General features: G+C 39.8%; 1 protein-coding gene across 1 annotated transcript; it reads left to right on the plus strand.

Annotated features, from left to right (window-relative positions):
- Positions 1-44: 44 nt before the first annotated feature.
- On the plus strand, positions 45-23,609 carry DNAAF10 (dynein axonemal assembly factor 10). The gene is made up of 8 exons (XM_047781905.1): positions 45-336; positions 8,147-8,247; positions 10,944-11,074; positions 13,231-13,332; positions 16,885-17,000; positions 18,488-18,622; positions 21,274-21,371; positions 22,556-23,609. The coding sequence occupies exons 1-8, from the start codon at positions 154-156 to the stop codon at positions 22,761-22,763; spliced, it is 1,074 nt and encodes a 357-aa protein (XP_047637861.1). The 5' UTR covers positions 45-153; the 3' UTR covers positions 22,764-23,609.
- Positions 23,610-25,119: the final 1,510 nt, after the last annotated feature.

The following is a 25,119-nucleotide window of genomic DNA, read 5'->3' on the forward strand; positions in this document are numbered from 1 at the left end:
AAAGACATCTAAACCCAATTTCCAAGGGCGACAGGGGCGCTTACGGCAAACGGGAGGGACAACTGTTCTTAGGTTTCCGGTTTCCAGGTTAGCGTTTTGTCAGGGTTTGTTGGGGGTGTGCCGGTGGCCTAGGCGGAATCCAACGGCTGGACCATGTCGGCCTTTGAGAAGCCTCAGATCATCGCCCATATACAGAAGAGCCTCAACTATACGGTATTCGACTGTAAGTGGGTGCCCTGCAGCGCCAAGTTTGTGACCATGGGCAACTTCGCGCGGGGCACCGGCGTCATTCAGCTGTACGAGATCCAGCACGGGGACCTAAAGCTGCTTCGGGAGGTGGGTACCCGGTCGAGACTGCCCAGTGCCAAGATCTGGGCCTGCTCTTGGGGGGCGAGTGTGTATCTTGGGCGGGGGTGGGGTGGAGTGGGTGGTCTGCATTTTTTTTTTTTTTTTTTTTTGCCAAATCCTATGTCCAGCGTCCCCCCAAAGCACTTTTCTGTTGCGTGGTAGTAGCGAAGCTTGAACGCAGATTAAGGAATACTTGCGATGTACAATACTTTGGTTCTAGTTCTGAATTCTGGGCGGGCTAGTTCATTCGCGCCTTGTCGATCCCTTCCTCCAGCCACCCCAACCACCCTCCCAGTCCAGCGAGAGGTCCTTGGGGATGACATTCCGTCCTCGTGTTTAAATTTGGGGCCCTTTGGGGCAGGGCACACTTATTTGTGCAGAGCCTGTTAATAGGTTCAAATTAGTAAAATGCTTTTTCATACAAACAGTCAAAGTGGACACCAGGATGCCTGCTATGTAATTGGAGGAAGCAACCAAACATAGCTATTCTTTCAACAAGTATCAGTTGATTGCCTGGTATTCCCAGGCATTTAAATGACAATGTCCTGGATATCATGGAGTTTATTTTCTAGTAAGAGAGAGAATCAGTTAAATAATCAAATCAACGATACATAAATACAAATCTAAAGGAAAAAAAAAAAACAAAGGAAAAGAGATTTGAGTTGAGTAGAAGCTAACAAGGCCCAACTAGGAGTAGTGGAGATTTTCAGAGGAAACAGCCCAGCGATAGGAGAGAGAGTGTCTCCTTTAGAAACAAAAAGAGTAGTAAGCAGGGACGTTGCAAAATCTGTAGGTCACTTACAAAATTTATACTTTTTTTCTAAGGAAAAAATGGGACGTCAATGAAGGGCTAATTTAAGTGGGTGTGGCAAGGTCAGATTTACAAGTTTTGTAAAGATTTCTAGTGAAGGAGTTGGGGAATGACAATATTAACTAGCATGTTTATACCTGTTTACAGTTTTTAAAATGCCTTGATTTGGGTTGCATGAAGGAAAAATGATATAGCGTACTCAGACGTTTAGCATTGTTAAAGACGACAGAGAAATCTGTAATTCCAGGGGTCCAAAGCTATGGAGGGAATCAACATGGAAGAGTTAGAGGTTAAAATGGTAGGCAAAGGATGAATACAATTTCGATAGGATAGCAGAGATGAGATTTAAGCTTTACATGTTTTAGGAACGCTAGTTTTCTTGCTATGTTTGTCTTTTCTAGCCAGGCGCTCTACTCCTAACATGTTCTTTTCCACTTTTCCTGTGTGGCTCATCACTTAGTCTCCAGTCGCCTGCTATTCTAAGATCCAGTTCAGATTACCTGGTTAATGACATCCACTCCTGATCCACGCAAAAGCAACTTTTCTTTACATCGCATTCCCAACGGTACTTATTATCTGTGCCAGAAACAGATCATTCTGACCCATTTATCTCTAATTAGATTGTAAGCTCCTGGAGAGTAAGGACAGGGTCTGTCTTTAGTGTGGCATGTTAAGGAGCAGCCACTCCTAAATCACTTGTTGAAAGAGTAAGTTTATTCTGTAAAAGGATATAACTTGGGACATTTAAATATTGGTTTATTGGTCCTTAATCGATTGGGCCAGAGGTTTGAACAAATAGGAGACATTGGAATTGCAGAAAGAAACTTAAAGGTGAAGTATTAGGAATAAATACCAATCAAAGCTCAACCAGACAGCATTACAGACTTGTGACTTTTTATTTTTATATAAGGCTGTATGACTTGTCTGTCTTTCAGGAAGACACTTGTTCTGTAAAGAGAAAAAGTGCTGTCTCTTCTAAAGATTCTGGAGGATTCTAGCAGGTTGTTTTTTTATGTGTGTGTGATAATTTTACTTTTTTTTTTGTCTTTTTAGGGCTGCACCCTCTGCATATGGAGGTTCCCAGGCAAGGGGTCGAATCAGAGTTGTAGCCACCAGCCTACGTCACAGCCACAGCAGCACCAGATCCAAGCTGCTCTGCAACCTACACCATAGCTCACGGCAACGCCAGATCCTTAACCCACTGAGCGAGGCCAGGGATCAAACCTGCAACCTCATGGTTCTAGTCACTGCGCCATGACGGGAACTCCATAATTTTACTTTTTAACAAAAGTAATATGTGTCCATGATAAACATACCAAAAATATAGTTTGGGGAAAAAAAAGTTAATGTCACCCATAATCTCAGCCTTAGGATTAACCACTTTTTATTTCCACCTTTGTCGTTGGCTCTTCTCTTTTCCTACCAGAAAATACCTACTGAGAACCTATCATTTCAAGGTATTATGCTAAAGAAGGGCCAAAACTATTTGAAAGATGAGCCCCTTCTCTTAAAGAACCTATTTTCTAAAGAGAGGATAAAAGCAAGTACACAAATTTCAGAGCTTACATTGTATTTGGCTGTGATGATGCAAGGGAAAAGAATATAGCTAAGGAGTTCCAGCTGTGGCACAGTGGATTAAGAATCCAACTCTCGAAGCTCAGGTCATAGGTTTGATTCTGGCCCTGTGCAGAGGGTTAAAGGGTCTGCCATTGTCCCAGCTGCTGTGTACGTCCCAGCAATGGCTCAGATTCAACCCCTGGCCCAGGAACTTCCATACACCAAAGGTGCAGCCATAAAATAAAATTTTAAAAAAGTTTAAAAAGAAGGTAGGTTAAGTACAATCTCCGTGATCCTCAACTCTTACTGTGTGTTGGGATCATCTGAATGTGTATTTTTGCTATTGTTGGGTATATATGTGTGTGTTTTAAAATATTCATGCCTTGGGCCGCATCCCTAGAAATTGATGCACTGAGATTCTTGTCTCTAGACAAGAGTGAGGCCTGGACATCAGTATTTTTTAAACTTCCACCAGGTGATTCTAATGTGTGCTGGGGTTGACTGCCATTGGGCTAGATGAGTTATTTGTCAAAACATTAGGAAATATACTTGATTATGTCCTTGTAGAACTACATCAAGCGTTGTGCTCCAGAGCTCATGCATCCAAGATAAAAAGGAAGGAAGCAAATGGGACTTTGTTAGGACCTCCTTATCTCATTGCTAAGTGGATAGATAGGGAATGAAGGCGTGGCTTGGTATACAGGTGAGCAGTTTGTTGCACTGCACTCAGATACCTGCCTAAGGGTTCAAGTGAGAGCTGAGAGCCATATCTTTCTCTTTCACCAAGGCTTGCATCAGCCATAGAGGGCACCATTTTTCTAACTCGTCCAGAGAACTAGGGGGTGCCTGAGAAGTGGAATCACAGTTGGGGGTGTTTACACTTTAAAAATTAATAAGCTAACAAAGTTCTGCTTTTTTAGCCCCTGTGCCACTGAATTCACTGCTTGTTAGCATTTGGTTGACTAAACCTTTTAATGTTAATTAAGTAGTGCCAGGATGTGGAGGAGGAAATACTGACAAGCTGTACTAGACTCACCCACAGGCAGAACAAAAATAGCTTTCCCAGAAATTATCGATCATGGGCTTCCTTAATCATGTTGTCTTATCAGAGCAAAGAGAACCAACAGCTAGGTCAAATTATGTCCATTGTTGATTGTCATTTTCAGTATTATATATAGCAAAAGTTAACCTATGCTAATTTTCTTTGTGGAACAAATTTTGCAATATAGATCATTATTAATCTTTTTAACCAGCCAGTTTTCCAGCAAGCAAAATTTTAAGTGTCCTGAATTCTTTTCCTTTTTTCTTTTCCAAAGGTAAAATATTTAACAGGGTCATGTGTTGCTTTTGTAGTCATCAAGAATAAAAAAAAAATAAAGATTATAAGAAACTAATAAAAGAAATAGCTTTGAAAAATAAGGTATTGCCAATAGAAGAAACTGCCTGTGTAGTTAAAAAAAAGAGAGAGAGAGAGAGAGAGATAAATAGCTTTGCCCTGTTGAGGCTGACAGTAAATGAAGGTGATATGGTACAGCTAGAGTGTGGTGCAGGATCGGCATCAATCCCATATCACCTAGAGTTTCCAGGGACTGAGGCAGCCAGGCAGGTACACTTCAAGAAAAACTTAAGTGACTTGGGCAGGTGGAGTGGCATGTGGTTGTTGTACTGATGTGACTTCAGTTGACCCTTGTACAGCAGGGGTCTGTGGTTGGTTGAATCCGCAGATGCAAAAGAACTGTGGATAACAGAGGACCAACTGTAAGCCAAATGTGAATTAACTCCTGTGCTGGTCAGGTGTCAACTATGTATATAATACTTCGAGCAATAGTTTTTGGGTTTGGTTTTTTTTTTTTTTGGAGCAATTGTCTTTTTAATTAAAGAAACCTCAAAGATTGGCTAATCCATACTAATAGCAGTGCCTTTGGTATACAAATCTCTGCACTGAAAAGGTCTCAGAGGGAACTGGACAGAAACATTTTCAGTTTTATAAACTGAGTTCTGCAGGGAAAACTATGAGATTTGTTCCTGTAGTCACCTGGAAGGAAAAAAATATTTTCATTATGTCCTTGTTCTTCAGAGGATCTTAACGGAGAATAGCACATTAAATGCTCATCGCTGCATATTTGCACATTAGTGGAGATGATAGAGTTACCAGCATTTGAATGTCTCATTAGTGACACGAGAGGAAAGGCAAAACTCATTCTTTTGATAGTTGCATACAAGGGTACCTTCTTTTATTATACTTTGCTTTATTGTGTTCGCAGATACTACATTTTTTAACAATTGAAGGTTTGTGGCAATCCTGATCACAGGTCATCACAACAAATATAATAATAATGAAAAAGTGTGAACTGTCCCAAGAACTACCAAAATGTGACTCCTAACAGCATTTGCTCACCTTGTGTCTCTGAGTCACATTTTGGTAATTCTTGGGATGGTTCACACTTTTTCATTATTATTATTATATTTGTTGTGATGACCTGTGATCAGTGATCTTTGATGTTATTCTTGTTACTGTTCAGGAGTGCCATGAACCACACCTGATTAGACTGCAAAGTTAATTAGTCAATGCTGTGTGTAGTCTGATTGCTCCACTGACTGGCCTTTCCCCTGTCCATCTCCCTCTCCTTGAGCATCTCTATTCCCTGAGACACAACAGCATTGAAATTAGCCCTATAAGGGCCTCTCAGTGTTCCAAGGGAAAGGAAGAGTTACACATCTCTTGCTTTAAATAAAAATCTAGGAATGTTTAATCTAGGCAGGCATGCCTTGATAGACCATGAAAGCCTCTTGTACCAGTTAGCCAGGTTGTGAAGGTAAAGAAAATTTCTTAAAGGAAATAAGTGCTACTCCAGTGAACACACAAATGTTAAGAAATTGAAACAGGGCAGGATCAAGATGGCAGAAGAGTTTATGATGTGGTGTTTACCCTCTCACCCCGCCACACACACAGACTCGAAAAAAAATTGAGACAGCCTTATGCTGCTATTATGGAAAAAGTTTTGGTGGTCTGGAGAGAAACCAGCCGCAACATTCCCTTAAGCAAGGCCTAATCCAAAGCAAGGTTGTAACTCTCTTCATTTCTATGAAGGCTGAGAGAGATGAGCAAGCTGCAGAAGAGTTTGAAGCTAGCTGAGGTTAGTTCATGTAAACCGGCTTCACGTAAAAGAAGCCGTCTTTATAACATAAAAGTACAAGGTGAAGCCGCAAGGGCTGATGTAGTAGCTACAGCAAGTTGTCCAGATCTAGCTAAGATAATTCTTGAAGGCAGCTGCACTAATCAACAAATTTTCATTGTAGACAAAACAGCCCTCTTTTGGAGGAAGACACCATGTAGGATTTTCATAGCTACAGAGAAGTCCATGCCGGGTTCAAAGCTTCAAAGAACAGGTTGACTTTCTTGGTAGGGGCTAATGCAACTGGTAACTTTAATTTTAAGCCATTGTTCATTGACCATCCAAAAATCCTAGTGCCTTTAAGAATTATGTTAAATCTATTCTGGCTGTACTCTATAAATGGGACAATAAAGCCTGGATAACAGTACATTTGTTTACAACATGTTTTAGTGAATGTTTTAAGCCCGTTGTTAAGACCTACTGCTCAGGGGAAAAAAAAAAAAAAGCCTTTCAAAATATTACTGCTCATTGACAAAGCACCTGGTCACTCAAGAGCTCTTTTGGAGATGTACATTGTTTTCATGACTGCTAACATAGCATCCATTCTGCAGCCCATGGAGCAAGGAGTAATTTCAACTTTTAAGCAATACATCTTATGAGGCTGTAGCTGCCATAGGTAGTGATTCCTCTGATAGATCTGGACAAAGTCAATTGAAAACCTTCTGGAAAGGATTCTAGATGCTGTTAAGAACATTCATGATTCATGGAAGGAGGTCAAAATATCAACATGAACAGGGAGTTCCCGTCGTGGTGCAGTGGTTAACGAATCCGACTAGGAACCATGAGGTTGCGGGTTCGGTCCCTGCCCTTGCTCAGTGGGTTACCGATCCAGCGTTGCCGTGAGCTGTGGTGTAGGTTGCAGACGCGGCTCGGATCCTGTGTTGCTGTGGCTCTGGCATAGGCTGGCGGCCACAGCTCTGACTGGACCCCTAGCTTGGGAACCTCCATATGCCGTGGGAGTGGCCCAAGAAATAGCAAAAAGACCAAAAAAAAAAAAAAATAATAATAATATCAACATGAACAGGAGTTCGGAAGAAGTTACTTCTAACCCTCATGAATGAGTTTGAGAGGTTCAGGACTTCAGTGGGGGAAGTAACTACAGTTGTGGAAATAACAAGAGAGCTAGAATTAGAATTGGAGCCTAAAGATGTGACTGAATTGCTGACATCTCATGATAGAACATTAATAAGAAAGTGGTTCTGGGAGTTCCCATTGTAGCCCAGCAGGTTAAGAACCCAGCATTGTCCCTGTGAGAATGTGGGTTTGATTCCTGGCCTCACTCAGTGTATTAAATATTTGATATTGCCATAGCTGTGGTGTAGGCCACAGCTGCAGCTCCGATTAGACCTCTTGCCTGGAAACTTATATATGCCACAGGAGCGGCTGTAAAAACAAAAAAAGAAAGTGGTTTCTTGAGATAGAATCTACTCCTGGTGAAGATGCTGTGAGATTGATGAAATGACAGTGAAGGATTTAGATAGAATATTACATAAATTTAGTTGATGAAACAGGGCTAGGGAGGACTGCCTCCAATTTCGAAAGAAGTTCTAATGTGGGTAAAATGCTGCCTGTGTGAGAGTCAGTCAAAATAGCAAACTTCACTATTGCCTTACTTTAAGAAAATTGCTGCAGCCACCCCAGCCTTTAGCAACCACTGCCCTATCAGTCAGCAGCCATTAACATCAAGGCAAGACCCTCCACCAGCAAAGATATTATGACTTGCTGAAGGTTCAGATAATGGTTAGCATTGTTTAGCCCTACAGTGTTTTTTTAATTAAGGTACGGATGTTTTTTTTTTTTTTTTGTCTTTTGTTGTTGTTGTTGTTGCTATTTCTTGGGCCGCTCCCTCGGCATATGGAGGTTCCCAGGCTAGGGGTTGAATCGGAGCTGTAGCCACCGGCCTACGCCACAGCCACAGCAACGCGGGATCCGAGCCGCTTCTGCAACCTACACCACAGCTCATGGCAACGCCGGATCGGTAACCCACTGAGCAAGGGCAGGGACCGAACCCGCAACCTCATGGTTCCTAGTCAGATTCGTTAACCACTGTGCCATGACAGGAACTCCCCTGCCTGAACTTTTAAATTGTATAAAAGTGACTAAAGGAAAAGCATGATAATTTTTATCAGACAATGTTTTAATTGCCTTTTTTATTGTGTGCCTATTTAATTCCTGTAATAGAGCCATAAATATCATGGATTATAAATAGCTGCTTACATAAATAATGTATCCTCTCTCCCTCTCTTCTCTCAAGATTGAAAAGGCCAAACCTATTAAATGTGGAACATTTGGTGCAACATCTTTACAGCAGAGATATTTAGCTACTGGGGATTTTGCTGGAAACCTTCATATATGGTAAGATTATTCCATCAGTGTTGAGACATGAGATAAGCAATTTCTTTGATAGTCTAGTTATTCTTCCTCTGAAAGAATTCTATTTTAAAAATGTTTCAAATTTACCAGATTTTAAACTTTAACTGTTTATAAGAATGACAATTACTTTTCAATATGTATTTTTAGATTTCATGTTTAAAATCCATTTTAAGACACTAGCATATTTATCTTTAGATATTTCAAATGATATTATTAGTATTTATTTCCATCCATGCTATTTAATGCTAGCATTTAATACTCATATTTGTAAATAAAGGGCTATTCCTCTTCAGCATGAAGGATGCAGTATATGAAAATGCTCACATGGGAGTTCCCATCATGGCACAGCAGAAATGAATCTGACTAGGAACCATGAGGACACAGGTTCGATCCCTGGCCTCGCTCAGTGGGTTAAGGATCCGGTGTTGTCGTGAGCTGTGGTGTAGGTGGCAGCTGCAGCTCTGATTTGACCCCTGGCCTGGGAACCTCCATATGCCGTGGTTGCGGCCCTAAAAAAGGCCAAAAAAAAAAGAAGCTAAAAAAGCTCAAATGTAACAGTGAAAAATTAGATATTGTTTACATTTTAAGATGATATTTGGCATTACAGAATGATACACTGTATTTTTGTATGTTTTAATTTTTTCCTCCAATTCATTAAATTTTTTTTCCTCTTTTTATGTTTTAGCTAACATCTGAGCACAGCTTTTTAGGAACACATCTGTTGAGTAAAGCAAGATAAACCTGTTTTGAATGAGCAAAATCACAATTGTGCCAGTTGCTTTTAATTTTCATGTTTTACATAGAGTTATTTCCTCATTTTTAAATGAGTTGAATGAACTGAAATTCCTCTCATTACTTTTGAAGAAAATCTCTTAAATCATTTAAAGTATGCAGTAATTTTTTGGAAGAACTATCTTCCCTACATTATGTTTTCTATTGTGACCTTTCTTGATTCTAACTTAGAATCTATTACTTTGTAATTAAACTACTTTGACATATTTATCTGTCTTAAAGTCATAGTATAACAAGAATGGAACGATTTTCCTTCCCTATGCTTTAACTACTTAAAAGTTAAGTTAGCATTTATTAGGATGCATTCGTTTTTACCTGTTTGGTCATATACTTTCAAAGAACTTGGGGGAGAGAGCAGTCTGAGTGGTTTGTTTTGTTTTGTTTTGTTTTTGGGTGTGCCCGTGGCATGTGGTAGTTCCTGGGCCACTGCAGGGATGCTGGATTCTTAACTCCGCTGAACCACAGTGGAACTCCTGGGTGTTGTTTATTTATTTATTTATTTTGTTTTTTTGGCTTTTCTGGGGCCACTCCCGCAGCACACGGAGGTTTCCAGGTCAGAGGTCGAATCAAAGCTGTAGCTGCCGGCCTACGCCACAGCCACAGCAAGGTGGGATCGGAGCCACCTCCGCAACCCACACTACAGCCCACGGCAACGCCGGATCCTCAACCCACTGAGCAAGGGCAGGGACTGAACCCGCAACCTCATGGTTCCTAGTTGGAATTCGCTAACCACTGCACCACAACGGGAACTCCCTGGGTGTTATTTTTTAAAATAAATATATTTTAGCACAAGAATATGCAGCAGATATAACTATTGACTCTCTTGCTAATAGAGCTTCCTAGAATAGTGCAGGTATTACTGTCTTACTTTCATTGGTGAGTCATAAGCTCACATGAAAAGAAGTGATGTTTCAAAGTCTGGCACCAAGATCAACATCATCTGTTAACTAGGTTGAACTTCTCAAATTTTGATTTATAAGATTTTACTAATAAACCTGGGCCTGATAATAAATTGGGATTATATGTCTTGAAGAGCTGGTTCACTGAAAAGAGAAAGTATAAGTTGTGGAAAACTGACTTGTTAAAAAGAGCTGTGAGTAGAAGCTCCAGTAGAAAGGTAGAAGTGGCGGAATAAGGAGGAAGGCACGGAAGGGTGTATTAGCGTGATCTACTTGAGCCGTTCGCCAGCCGGGTCGAGTGGGCTCAGACACACCCAGGAGGAGGTAGTTTCCTGCATTCCCTTCACTTAACTAACCTAGAACTAGACAGACTTTAGCGAACTTGACTAGGGTGTTTATTTTGACCAGCATGACGATAAACTGAAAAACATCACTAGGGGAATATCAGTGTGAAATTCAGTGAGAAAATAATACATTATTAAGGAAGAATGTATGCGACATAAACACCACTCATATTTTATCCCTGAAAAGATCCCAAGATCAACCTGCCACAGCTTCCTTTGGAAACGCTCTAAATCACTTTGCATTTACTCTCTATTTAAGGTCGTGGTTATCAGACCTCAGTGTACCAGGAGAGAGTCAGCAGGTTTGGAGCCTCAGCCCAGAGATGCTTTTTCCTTATGTCTGGGGTGGAGGCCATGAATCTGCCTTGATTAAGAAGCATGCCAGCTCATTCATGTGCAGAGGTCCTAGACAGATCGTCTTTGGGGACCATTGAGTAGAATGGGCTCAGGAGTGAGAATTCCAAGTTGAATGGTGACCGCTCTCATCGAGGGCTTGAAAGAAGCGAAAGCAGAGAGAAAAATTTAGAAGTAAATGTATAAATCACCTGAATTGCAAGCCCCTGACTTTTAAACAAATCTGAATACGGCATGCATTGTGAAATTCGGGACATGGGTAAGTAAGGAGCTGTGTTCTGTTGTTTAGGAACTTGGAAGCTCCAGATATCCCAGTATATTCTGTAAAGGCTCATAAGGAAATTATAAATACCATAGATGGTGTCGGTGGACTAGGCATCGGGGAAGGGGCACCTGAAATTGTCACTGGCAGCCGAGATGGTAAGTCAGAATCTCCTGTGTATCTTCATTTTTTAATCTGATTAATACCAAACAGCGTATTGTCTCTATGTGGCTATCTTCTTCAGTACATGCTCCTCTGAATCTCACATTCTGCTTTCTCGAGAGGCAAGTTTGATTGCACATCCCTCAGTCGTTTCAGACCTCTGGGTATTTTCGAGATAGAGGCATGGCCCTGACTATTTTAGTTTTGAGCTAGTTCAACTCTTAACAACCATAGTTTCCCATGAGCCTTGAGAACTTAAAATGTCTCTACAGGTTTCTGAGGCAGCTGACGATAGAATGTGGGTGGCAGCTTCTCATTTTCCTTTTTTAAAAGGCAGAATTAGTACTTGCGAAAACTGTCACATTGACAGCTAGTTGGACACTGAATTTCTGTGGTCTTTCCACTGAACGTTGTAGAAAGTTCCAGAGCACCAGCTATGCTGCTCCCCTACAGTGACTAATGAGGGACAGGTCTTTTGGTGTCCGGAGCTGTTCTGAATGTAACAGAAATTCTCTTCAGAATTTTTGTGACCTGACAAGGGATACGAGTGATTTGGTATCGCAGTTAGTGCAGCTAGTTTTTTAGGGCTGCTCCAGACCATGAGGAAATTGTTGTCAAAGAAAAGTGGGATTTAATTTTCTAATAGTTTCTCAAAAGAATAGCTGTGTTTTTGAAATCAAACCTTTTTTCTAATCATAGAAAACAATATGGAATATGGTAAGAAAAATAAATGTTAAATTTGTTTTCCTCTCTAGTCTTATGTATAGTTTTACATGTGTTATCAGTGTTAATACGATTTTGTATCTTAACGTCTTTCATTTACTGTTTTGTCATATGTAAGTATTGCTGTTTCCATGGGTCTTGATCATTATCATGTTCATGGCTTTATAATATTCCATCCTGTGGATGTGTCAGTGTCCATAACCATGTCCCTGTTAATGAGCATTCAATTTGCCATAAGGTTTTGTTATTTGAGGAGAGCGACTTAAAAATAATGAAGAAATGAGTATCATCATGTATATAACTCTTTTGAAATAGTCATATTTTATCATTTGAAATATTTGTCAAACTTCTCAAAAGTACCTATTACCTTATCAGCTACAGGAGAGTAGGTAGATTTTCAGTCTGCCCTACCAGTCTTGATTTACTACCTCCCCCAATTTTGCAGATAAAAATGGTATTCCATTCCAACTTGTGTTAACTTCTTTCCCTATTTGATAATTAATTGATTTTGCTTTGTGAATTATCTATTTATGTTCTTTTCTCATTTAACTAGTACAGACTTAATATGAATGTTATCAATTTGTATAAGCTCTCTAGATTAATGTAACTCTTGTTCCATTTATAGGAAATTTACTTCTCCTTGAAGTAGCCTTTTTAACAACCAAGTTAATTTTATCCTTGGTGATAAATCTAGTGGAATATCTCTGCTTTTCCTGCATTTATTCCCTTTTTAAGTTTTTCTTTTTTTACCTTTTTCCTATTCTGACTAGTACTTGCCTTTAGCCATTTTATTACTTGCCTTTGTATTTCTCACAGTCAGAAGCAGTATTTAGTTAGTACTCCCATAGTTTGCATTAAAATGAAGGAGTTGAAATTAAATTGAGAAGAATTATGTTACTTTTATCAATTCTTTCTCTATTCTTCTTTGAGAAATCAAACTTAATTGTATAAGAAATGGTATTCCAAAACCTCATGAGAGATTATAGATATAAAAATTCATTCATTCATCTGTATAAGAAAAATTCCAATAATTATATGAGTAGTAAGGAAAAAAATATTAAAATGACACTGGTTTTATTCTAAATAAATAGTATATTGGTTTTAGGCTTAAACCAAGAAAGTAAGGCATGATTTGAATTACATAACGTATGTGCCCTGTCAGTCATACCTTGTTGATGACTTTGGAACAGTTTTTGGCTGTTGCATGTATCTATTAATTGGAGATCAAGTTAGATGGTATCTTATGGGTTATTTCTCTGATGTTAAGTACACCTTGCCCAATTAGAAGTCAAAAAAAGTCAGTATTTTTTAGATGTTATAACCTCAGTAATATATCTCCATGTACCAAGGAAGCCCATATGAAGAGGATGCAGAAAGAAATGTCACCATTCACTATTAAATTTTGCCAACTCGCTTTTATTCATGTCAGGAACCGTGAAGGTGTGGGACCCAAGGCAGAAAGATGACCCCGTTGCTAATATGGAACCTGTACAAGGAGAAAACAAGAGAGACTGCTGGACCGTGGCATTTGGTAAATTGCTGAAGACTCTTGTATTTGAAGTATTAGATTGTAAAAAGCACAGAGTTTCTAGAGTGTCCTAAGAGTCTCTTTATAAACTATTCTGTGGATTATTCTGACAGTTTATTGAGGCAAATAGGCGTGGCCGGGGTTGGAATCCTCATTGTGCTACTTACTGGCTGCGTGACCTGGGGCAAGTTATCAAGCGTCTCTGTTTTTGTCTGCTTCATTTATAAAATGGAATAATAGAATTTACTTAATAGTGTTGTTATGTAAAGTGCTTAGAATTGTGCTTAGATATTAAGTGCTCAAAAATATTTGCTATTATTACTTCTATTTAACTTGATCATTTTGATCTAGTTTAGAACCAAAAGCCATTAATGAAACTAAGTAGGGTCTCAGATGCAAATGGTAACTAACAAATCTTGCGTTATATTCTACAGAGAATGTTTATTTTCTAGAAAATAGTTATGCCATTGCAAAATTACTTTTTATAAATTTGATCACCATGTTCCTCTATTAATATACTTAAAATGAAAATTGATTTTGTAGGACTAATTGATGTTTGTCCTTATATCTCTTACCAAGCCACTGAAATTATAGTAATTTTTGCTAGTAAAGGATATGGCCCCTATTTCATTTTAAACCTCTGTTTTCTTTCCTTTTTTCTTAGAATAATCCATTGTAGATAACAGACATTAAAAGTGGGATTTAACAATATATGTGAGCCATTTAGCTGTTTATATTGTTTTTAAATTGGGCTGTTATTTAATTAGAGGAAAGTTTTAAATTTCTTTACTTTTTTTTTGTTGTTGTTGTTGCTCTTTAGGGCCTCCCCAGCGGCATACGGAGGTTCAGGCTATGGGTCTAATTGGAGCTGCAGCTGCCGGCCTACACCACAGCTTACGGCAACACCAGATCCTCAGTCCACTGAGTGAGTTCAGGAATTGAGCCCACAACCTCATGGTTCCTAGTCAGATTCATTTCTTTTCTTTTCTTTTCTTTTTTTTTTTTTTTTGGCTTTTTGGCTTTTTGCCATTGCTTGGGCTGCTCCCATGGCATATGGAGGTTCCCAGGTTAGGGGTTGAATCAGAGCTGTAGCCGCTGGCCTATGCCACAGCCACAGCAACGTGAGGATCCAAGCCGAGTCTGCAACCTACACCACAGCCCACAGCAACGCCGGATTCTCAACCCACTGAGCAAGGCCAGGGATTGAACCCACAACCTCATGGTTCCTAGTCTGATTCGTTAACTACTGAGCCAAGATGAGAACTCCTAGTCGGATTCATTTCTGCTGTGCCACAACGGGAACTTTTAAATTTCTAATTTTAAAGAGAAGTTACTGTACAGGAATTACTATGTGTGAATATTTTAAGCAATAGTATAAACTTGAGACATGCACACTCACAGAGAAATTTCAGAACGAGTGTTTAGAATCAGCATCTAAATATTTATGTAATAATTAAAAGGTCCATTAAAGGTTTTTTCTCATTGAACTAAGGGACATAAGTACAATTTTAAATATAGGACATTAAGTTGAAAGAAAGGACATCTATCCATTGTTTTGACAAGGTTTTTTTGTTTGTTTGTTTCTGTTTTTTTGTGGAAATGCCAAGTATATACATAGCTGTGGTAAAACAGTCTGATTCTAACCCCAAGAAGCTCGTAGTTTTGATAAAGAGGGCATGCTGTCTACGTTACAGTATGAGGCAGGACTGATAAAAGTTCACAGAGGCATGGAAAAAGGCAGAAGGAATCCCGAGGAGAGATGATTAGAGAGGAAGAGCATACTGACCTCAGACCAAGGATATGTAACATTTGAACCACTGAAATTGGGAGGGAAGTATGTAGACGGAGTGGTGGTAGCCTTAAATATGGCACATGGCCGAGTTCCTGTCGTGATTAATGAGCCTGACTAATATCCATGAGGTTTCGGGTTCCATCCCTAGCCTTACTCAGCAGGTTAAAGACCCAGTGTTGCTATGAGCTGTGGTGTATGGCGCAGATTTGGCTTGGTTCCCAAGTTGCTGTGGCTCTGGCATAGGCTGGCAGCTGTAGTTCTGATTGGACTTCTAGCCTGGGGACCTCCATGTGCTGCAGGTGTGGCCCTAAAAAGACAAAAAGATAAAAAAAAAAAGGCACATGGCCAGGGCCAAAGGTGTTTAGAAGGTCTGGATGGAGTGGTCAATCTTTGAAGGCTTTTGCAAGGATGAGATATAATCAAAGCTTTAGGAAAGCAAAACTGGTGTTGTGTAGCAAGAAGAGATGAGTGGCAGAGGAAGTATGAAGTCTGAAGCTCTTTGTAGTATTCCTGGAAACACGTAGTTTAGATGCAACAAGAATGGAGCAGAGGAAGTCAAATCAGAAGATAACATTGTGGCAAAAAAAAAAGACAATTTGGCAGTTTTTTGGAGATGAGGAGCAAGGAAAAGGATTATCTCCAAGGTGACTAAATTTTGAGGCTGATTGTGGGGTGCATGATGTCATTAATTGAAAAAGTTCCGCAGGGGATGTGATGGTTTGTAAAGGAAGACTGTGAGGTCAGTTTTAGACATGAGTTTCAGATGCTGTTGTGTCGTCCCTGTGGAAAGGCAGGGCTGGAGTTTGTAAGAAAAAGGGCAGGCAGCAAAAAAACATAGGCATTAGGATGAGATATCCACATAACCTGGCACAGCTAACAGGGCTTCCCTCTCAGTAACACATTTTCCTCGGCAGGAAGTACTCCGGAAAGAAGCCCTGGATCCAAGCAGGATGGATTAACAGCAGGTTATAGATTTTACTTTGGGTGTGATCATCCTTACAACTAAAAATATGTTGTATTTTTATAAGTGCACCCCAACTTCTTGAACGACATTTTACAAAATAGGTTTGAAGTAGTTTCTATATGCATTCAAATGTAGTTACCGGCAAAGAAAGCAATGGAAGCAGAGCTGCGTTCGTTCTACCAAAGCCTGTTATGTTTGAACTGGTGGTCTTCACAGATAGAGGAGAGAGAGAATATTTGCTTTCAGTGTAAATCCAAGGAGTTCCCTTGTGGAGCAGTGGGTTAAGAATCTGGCACTGTCACTGCAGCAGCTTGGGCCACTGCTGTGATTTAGGTTTGATCTTGGCCCAGGAATTTCCACATTCTGTGGGTGCAGCCAAAAAAATAAATAAATAAATAAAAGAAAATCTAATAAACTCTTGCATATATCCCTCGAGTATTGAATCTCAGTGAATGAACTTTTTCTTTCTTTTCTTTTGCTTTTTAAGGGCCGTACCTGCAGCATACAGAAGTTCCCAGGCTACGGGTTGAATCAAACCTGCAGCTGCTGGCCTACACCACAGCCCTGGCAACGCAAGATCCAATCCTCATCTGCGACCTATACCACAGCTCACAGCAGTGCCGGATCCTTAACCCACTGAGTGAGGCCAGGGACCAAACGCACATCCTCATGGGTACTAGTTGGATTCTTAACCCTCTGAGCCACAACAAGAACTCCCTCATTTAGGTTTTTTTTTTTTTCTTAGCAGCCTTCAACTCAGCATTTATAAAGATCTGAAATGTCATGTTTTGATTTCTAGGCAATGCATATAATCAAGAGGAACGTGTCGTTTGTGCTGGTTATGACAACGGAGATATCAAACTATTTGATCTCAGAAATATGTCATTACGGTGGGAGACAAATATAAAAAACGGGGTAATGTACATTTGGATCCTTTTCAGTTTCTCTGAACATGTTTTTACCCACCTCTGAACTATATTACAAAAGCAGGAGTTCCTGTGGTGGCACAGTGAGTTAATAATCTGGCTTGTCTCTGTGGAGGCTCAGGTTCGATCCCCAGCCCAGCGCAGTGGGTTAAGGATCCAGTGTTGCTGCGGCTGTGGGTGTAGGTCGAAGCTCCAGTTGATTCCACCCCTGGCCTGGGAGCTTCCATATGTTGAAGGTATGGCTGAAAAAGAAAAAAAAAAATAACCAAAGGAAAGCAACTCTAATAACTCATCTAAGTACAACCCATCTGTTGATGGTTCTTATCCTTTGGGGGCTGTAAAGTCCTTTGAGGATCCAGTAAAAATCAGGGATCTTTGGAGTTCCTGTTGTGGCTCAGCAGTAACAAACCTGAATAGTATCCATGAGGATGCCTTAGTGGGTTAAGTATCCAGCATTGCCATGAGCTGTGGTATAGATTGCAGACACAACTCGGATTCTGTGTTGCTGTGGCTGTGGTGCAAGCTGGCAGCTGCAGCTCAGATTCACCCCTAGCCTGGGAACTGAGAACTTGCATACACCTAATGTTCAACCCTAAAAAGCAAAAAAAAAAAAAAAAAAAATCAGAGATCCTCTCTTTAGCAAATTAACACACACCCTCATGTGATATGACAGTGCCAGGTAGATCATAGCCCCTATGGCTCATCTGTGGACCCTGTGGGCCACGCAGTGTGGTATTATGTTTGGGGGGGGGCTAATTTAAATTTTTTTCTTTTTTCTCCTTTTAATTTTTTCCAGTGTGGTATTAAAATGAGCTAGAGGAGGCCTTTTTCTGGTATTATTAGGAAGTCTGAAATGTAATAGACTCCCAAGTACTATAATAGTACTAAGATTTTTGGTTCCTGAGTTGTACATCTTGAGTGAAGCATGTGGTTCCCTCTTGTTCTCTCTAGTCAACCTTTGTTCAGCTTTATAAAAGAATTAAATAACAGTGGTAAAAAGTTATGGCTTTCTAGATGTACTCTAGCTGGTTCTATGAATCTTATTAACCAAGAAGAAATTTTTGTAGTTACAAGTATTTGATATATTGACTCAAAAGATAAAAATGATTATTTAAAATGCTTTCACATGAGCCACTAATTTTATTTTTTATTTTCTATTTTTTATTTTTTTTTATTTTTTTGGCTTTTTTTCTAGGGCTGCTTCCCTCGGCATATGGAGGTTCCCAGGCTAGGAACTGAATCAGAGCTGCAGCTGCTGACCTACACCACAGCTCACAGAACACCGGATCCTTGACCCACTGAGCGAGGCCAGGGTTTGAACCTGCATTCTCATGGATATTAGTCGGGTTCATTTCTGCTGAGGCACAGCAGGATCTCCCTGAGCCACTAATTTCAAAAAATTGTTTTATTTAGTTTGAAAGAACCTCTTGAATAATAATCATGAGACCATTAATGATAAATATTCTTCGTTTCCAGGTATGTAGCTTGGAGTTTGACAGAAAAGACATAAGTATGAATAAATTAGTAGCTACATCTCTGGAAGGAAAGTTTCATGTTTTTGACATGAGAACACAGCATCCAACCAAAGGTTTTGCTTCCGTTTCAGAAAAGGTAAATATGAGGGGAGTGTCTTCTATGCAGGGGAATGTTCATGGCTTGTTTTAGACTAAGAGTGAGTCACCAAGTTCCTTCCAGGTTTTTCCATGAAGGGAGCTATTTTTAATAAATCTTGTAGAATCTTGACACGTTTTTCTGTGCAAAGAGCACTTTCCCAAAGTTTTTCAACTTTAGACTTGGTGATTATCATAAAGGCCTCAGTTGGCTCTGATTCTCATTTTGTACTTTAGAAGCAATCACAAAAAAAGTAGCTGATTTAGGAATTTGATCAACTAAACCAAGCTTGGTGTTTCCTAATAAATATATCTATCATATTTGTATTAATACCTAATTATATACTTTTAGGTAAATGCTAGTATATACCTTTGCTTAATACTAATTATGTATCTTTTAAACTATATCAACATACATGCATTATGTCATTTCATCACATTTCATTTTATATTCCAGTTTGATATATAAAATGAAATTATTTAAAGTGCTAATCACTGTGGTACATAGTAGTTACTCAAAATTTATTCATTTATTCATACATGTATATGTGCATACTTTGCCTTGTTCTAAACAGTAGTTGAGGAAGCTTAGAGGGAAACAGGGTATTGCAATATTAGAAAATGTGATGAAGAAAGTGGCGCAAATGGAAAACACTGGTATAAAAAAATGAAATTGATATCTAAAGCAGTGGGATTGCATGCAATTCATGCTGAAACAGCCCATCCTCTGCAAGAGATAGGTTGGAAATGTGACTCTGAGCTTCCTTGAGTAGAAAAATAAAGAAAAACCAGTTACGGATTTGTAGTTTCCGTAAGATTAACATGAATAAGTTGCTCAGAAAATAAAAATTCACTCCCTTGCTCCCTTTCCTCTATCATGGAGTCGGTAGTACTTCTCAAACCTTCCTGTTCTTTTTTCTTTGATTATTAAAATGATTATTATTGCACGTAAATGACTGTCACTGTCTGATTAAACTCTTAGGATAACTAACTATACACTGTACTATTGTTTTGCCTTTGTCATTTTGGAATATATTAAGTATCTATCAACAAAGCACTTACTAAATTATTCCAAATACAGTTGCAACTCATTTGTCATTATCTGGAAATTGCCATGTGTCTCCAAAATTTTTTGGTTACATTTATCCAGTAATTGCTAAATCCAGGAATTGCTAAATCTGTCAGGTAAATGACTGGTGCATTTTAACGAGTCATTTCCTCTCTTGGTTTTTTTTTTTTTTTTTTTCCATTAGCTTCCAGGAGAAAAAGATAGGTTTAAACTACAAAACAAATTAAGGTTTAACAGCTTGAACCTATTCACTTGAGAGTCTCACAGACTTCAGGTGTGGATTTTGAGATATGCATTTTTCTTTGCTAATGATAATTGTCTTAAAAGACTATTAAAATCAAATGTCAGGACTGATCATTAGCTAAAATGCAGAGTGTCTTATGCATAGCTTAGATCAAGTTAGCTAGTCTCACTGCTTCTGCAAAGCAGAAATCTTTTCTCCCCTGCCACTCTCCCGCCCTCTCTCCTACTCCCTGCAGGTCCCCCCAAATAGAATCTATCACTATTAGGATTGATTCACTGGCTGTTAAGGTGCTAAAAGCTGTTAACCTTCATCCAGTTGCCATTTTGATCTTTTCGTCCAGCGTGACTGATAAGTCCTCCTGATCCTTATTTTGAAACAAGTCAAGTTAGTGGTGTAAATTGATTAGATGGAAGCTTTACATTAAAGTTCATTCTGTTTATGGGAATACTTGGTACGTGCCACTCAGTTTTGCTGTGAACCTAAAACTGGTCTAAAAAGATCTATTTTTTAAAAAAAATTCAGGGAGTTCCCTAGTGGTCTAGTGGTTAGGACTCAGCACTTTCACTGCTGCAGCAGGACTGGGAATCGAGATCCCACATCAAGTTGCTACACAAGGCAGCCAAAAAAACAAACCAAACCAAACCAAACCACTCAATCTGTCCTTTTTTCCCCCTCCTTAGATTTAGAGATATTTAAATTTATGAAATCTATTTGTGTAATTTGTATGATGCTACAAGGTTAAATGTTAGAGACTTTTAATCTGATAAAATCTTTTTTTAATCCAGCAAAACATTGTTTTGGAAAACAATAAAGAAAAATGATTCTTCTCCCAATTTCTGATGGGCTCCTATAAATCCCTGTAGTCATTCTAAAGAGAAGTGTCAGAAAATAACTACTTTTAAATAACATTAATTATAATTGAAATGAAAAGTTGTAGAATTTGTTATTATTGAAGCAACAGAGGTAAAAATCCTCATTTGCAGGTTTTTCTTCTGGGACAGTCTCTTTTTTTAAAATTTATTTTATTGAAGGTTAGTTGATTTACAAGGTTGTGTTAGTTTCTGGTGTAAAGCAAAGGGATTCAGTTATATACATTCTTTTTCATACTCTTTTCCATTATGGTTTGTCACAGAATATTGCCTGTAGTTCCCTGTGCTCTACCGCAGGACCTCGTTTATCCATCCTCTGTGTACTGAATTGCATCTGCCAGTCCCAGACTCCCCCTCCCTCCCTCCCTCACACCTCTTTCCCCCTTGGCAGCCACAAGTCTCTTGTCTATGCAGGACAGTCTTTCTCATATAAACTTATAAACTTCTTGTGTGCCTCTCGTTCTGTGCAGGCTCATAAATCTACTGTGTGGCAGGTCCGGCACCTGCCACAGAACAGAGAGCTCTTCCTGACAGCTGGAGGCGCTGGCGGCCTGCACCTCTGGAAGTAGTGAGTCTCTCTACCCCTGCACAGCCCTCCTTTTTAGGTCACCTGTGGGCGTCAAGTAGGATTAGATTGATCTTGTCTCCTTCTCCTCCTTTGACTTAGTTCATTGTGAGATGATTTTAAACTTCATGGTATTACATAAGTATTACTTCCGAAGCTTTTTTTTTTTTTTTGTCTGTCTTTTTAGGGCTGTATTCTCAGCGTACGGACTTTCCCAGGCTAGGGGTTGAATCGAAGCTAGAGCCACCAGCCTACACCACAGCAACGCGGGATCCGAGCCGCGTCTGCAACCTGCACCACAGCTCATGGCAACGCCAGATCCTTAACCCACTGAGCGAGGCCAAGGATTGAACCCACATCCTCATGGGTACTAGTTGGCTTTGTTAACCACCAAGCCACAACGGGAACTCCTAAGCCTTTTTTTTCCCTTCCCACTAGTATACTCATTTTTATACTCTGTAAATTTTAACCTTCTTTTGACACACTAAATTTGTTTGTTATTTTAGTAGCATCTTCCATTTAATAGAATAGCTCGTGGACATTTTTATTCATCGATTTGAAATCATGGTTTTTGCTAGTTTTTGGTTTTGTTTTTTAAATAGGCAAACTTTGACCAAAGGCTTTTGTGAAGTATTATCCTTTGGTCATTAGAACAGTCCCTCTAGAAGAGAGGAAAAGCATTAAAATTCTTATTTATCCTGATAATTCACTTGCCCGAGTGCAGGGGACATTATTATAGACTCAGCATGGAGCCTAAGACCCCTGGTTGGTGTCCAGGTAAAGCCTCATCATTGTGTTAGTTCTCTGTACCCTGTAGGCAGGGTTAGTGACAGTGACAGCCAGATCCAGCTTGTGTTACCACCCATGGGCTCTGGATCCCAGGGCCTGGAATAGAGATGAAGGGAGGGCTGCTGTTCATTTAAAAGAGCAGGTAAAAGCTGGGAGTTAATAGAATTGATGTTTAAACGTTTTTTTGTTGAAGGCTTTTTTAATGAGATTGGGGCAGGGGGGGTGGGATTGATGTTGAAATACTGTCTCCCTGTTTCCATACCAGTCAACATTAGAAAGATGCCTTAAGTACTCATCAGATCCAGTACTCCAGTGAGAAATAGACATAGTTACTGGAGTATATGTGTAAAAATGAAATGGCTAATGTTTACCTCCTCCTACCTTGATCTTGTTTTCAGCGAATACCCAATTCAGCGGTCCAAGAAAGATTCCGAGGGTGTAGAGATGGGAGTTGCGGGTTCGGTCAGCCTCCTGCAGAATGTCACGTTGTCTACCCAGCCCATTTCCAGTTTGGACTGGAGTCCAGATAAGAGGGGTCTCTGCCTCTGTAGTTCATTTGATCAAATGGTAAGAGTACTGATTGTTACCAAACTCCATAAAATTTGATCTGAAGACTTTGGACACAAAACCTCCAGAGGAACCCTCAGAATTTAGAATCTGTTCTGGGATCCTTTGACCCTTGAAGAAAGTTGGATTTGACAAAAAAAGGCCCCGGGCCAGCCTCTCTCGGGGTGTGAACTGAGCAGTGCCCGGCGGCCTGACTGGACACTGGTTTGCTGTTGCACAGGAGGCCACCACAGGCCCCAGCACCACTCTGTTCCTCTCCCCTTTGTTTCTGATAAAACGTCAAAACTTTTCTCTCTTGAGACATTTGAAATTGGCTCTGCATCCACAAAGTTCCATGTTTTATAACAGTGCTATGGTAGTGACTTAATTTGGTTTAAAATAGTGTGCCTTGTTGTTCCCTAGTGGCTCAGCGAGTTAAGGATCCAGCTTTGTCATGCAGGGCCTCGGGTTTCTACTTTGGTGTGGGTTCAGTCCCTGGCCTGGGAATTTACACATTTGGGCCCAGCCAAAAAAAAAAAAAATTACAATAGTTTACCTTGGTAAAATGACTGAATTAACCTTCATAAATAAATATACTTTGAGGCATTTCAGTGTCAGTAAATTTCTATAAAGATTACTACTTTATAAAATACCAAAATGGTATTATGGTCAACCTAGATTTAGGTCACTATTTCAGCAGTGTAATTCTTAAAATGAAATATGTGAAATACCATGATTTACAAAGACCTCTTTTTTTTAAGTTAAAAAACAGAAGTCAAATTCCTGAGACTTCAGTTATTGGCTGTGGTAAGTGATGGTGAAATGTATAAGACTGTGGGGCTTTTGTCGCCTTGTTTTTGTCAATCTTTTTAATATATTTTGTCAATAAATTTTGCTTGTAAAATCTGTGGGAGTCGTGTCATCTAGAAACTGTGTTATCTAGAACCTGTGAATTTGTGACACTGTGTAGGGGTCTAGAGGGAAAAAAAAAAAGCACTTGCCTTTCAACCTCGAACCAGAAAAGTGGTTCTGAATCAAAACAACACAGAGGAAGCAGATGCAGCTTGGCCTCATGACGCCATGGCCATGAGTGCAGTGCCCACGGGTTTGGCATGTTTTGCATCAAACATCAGAGTTAAGGGAAGAACGGGATTTTGACTTTGGGAATTTCAGGATAAACAAAATCTCTCCTCAGGGAAAACACAGATGTCAGAAACAGCCATGGCTATGACCAAATACAGCTGCATTTAGACAGTGGGGCTGGAGCAGTTTTCATAAAGGATTTTTTTTTTACAACTGAATTAGGGGGAGTTCCCTTTGTGGCTCAGTGGTAAGGAGTCCAACTAGTATCCATGAGGATGCGGGTTCGATCCCTGACCTTACTCAGTGGGTTAAGAATCCAGTGTTGATGTGAGCTACAATGTAGGTTGCAGACTCGGCTCAGATCTGGCACTGCTATGGCTGTGGCCTAGGCTGGCAGCAGCAGTTGCAGTTCGACCCCTAGCCTGGGAACTTCCATATGCCAGGTGTGTCCCTAAAAGAAGACCAAAAAAAAAGAATTTTGGAGTTCCCTGGAGACCTAACAGTTAAGGATCTGGTGTTATCACTGCTGTGACTTGAGTCACTGCTGTGACATGGGTTAGATCCCTGGCCCAGGAACTTCCACATGCAGGGGGCGAGGTCCCCCAGAAGCCCAAGCAACTGAACTTTGCTTTGGTATCCTGATCTAGCTCTACCCTTGAATTGACGTAAAACCAGGTCACACAGATGTGTCCTTCACCCAAAGTTCAGTAAATATTGCTTGGTGGTAAAAATTATGAAATAATCACAAAACAAGTGATTAGAAAAAATTCCATCTTATCTCTGACCTGTTTTCTCAAGATTATCTCTGTTGATTAGGGCTAGGTTCAGTGGCAGGTAACTGAAAACCAAGACATTTTTATTTCTCTCTAAGTAAAAATCTAGATAAGCAGTCCAAGCTGCATTGGTGGCTCTGTGCAATGAGAGATCTGGCTCTCTCCGTTCTTGTTTCTTCACCTTCCTCATGATGCATCTTTCACCTCGTCACCCAAATGTGGTTGCTCCAGCTCCAACTATCACATCCACATTTCAGCCATCAGGAAAGCAAGGCCCTGCCACTTTATTTTATTTATTTATTTTATTTTATTTTTTTTTCTGTTGGCAAATGACATTTATAAAAAACTTTGAAGACTCCACCACAAAACTGCTAGAACTAATCAATTCAGTAGGCCCTGCCACTTTAAAGAACACCACTTCTGGAGTTCCCTGATGGTCTAGTGATTAGGATTTGGTGCTTTTACAGCTGTGGCCCAAGTTCAATCCCTGGTCTGGAAGCTGAGATCCCACATCAAGCTGCTGCACACCATGGCCGAAACAAAAACAAAAAAACCCCATT

Source organism: Phacochoerus africanus, chromosome 5 (genome assembly GCF_016906955.1).
Source record: "Phacochoerus africanus isolate WHEZ1 chromosome 5, ROS_Pafr_v1, whole genome shotgun sequence".
Lineage (NCBI taxonomy): Eukaryota > Metazoa > Chordata > Mammalia > Artiodactyla > Suidae > Phacochoerus > Phacochoerus africanus.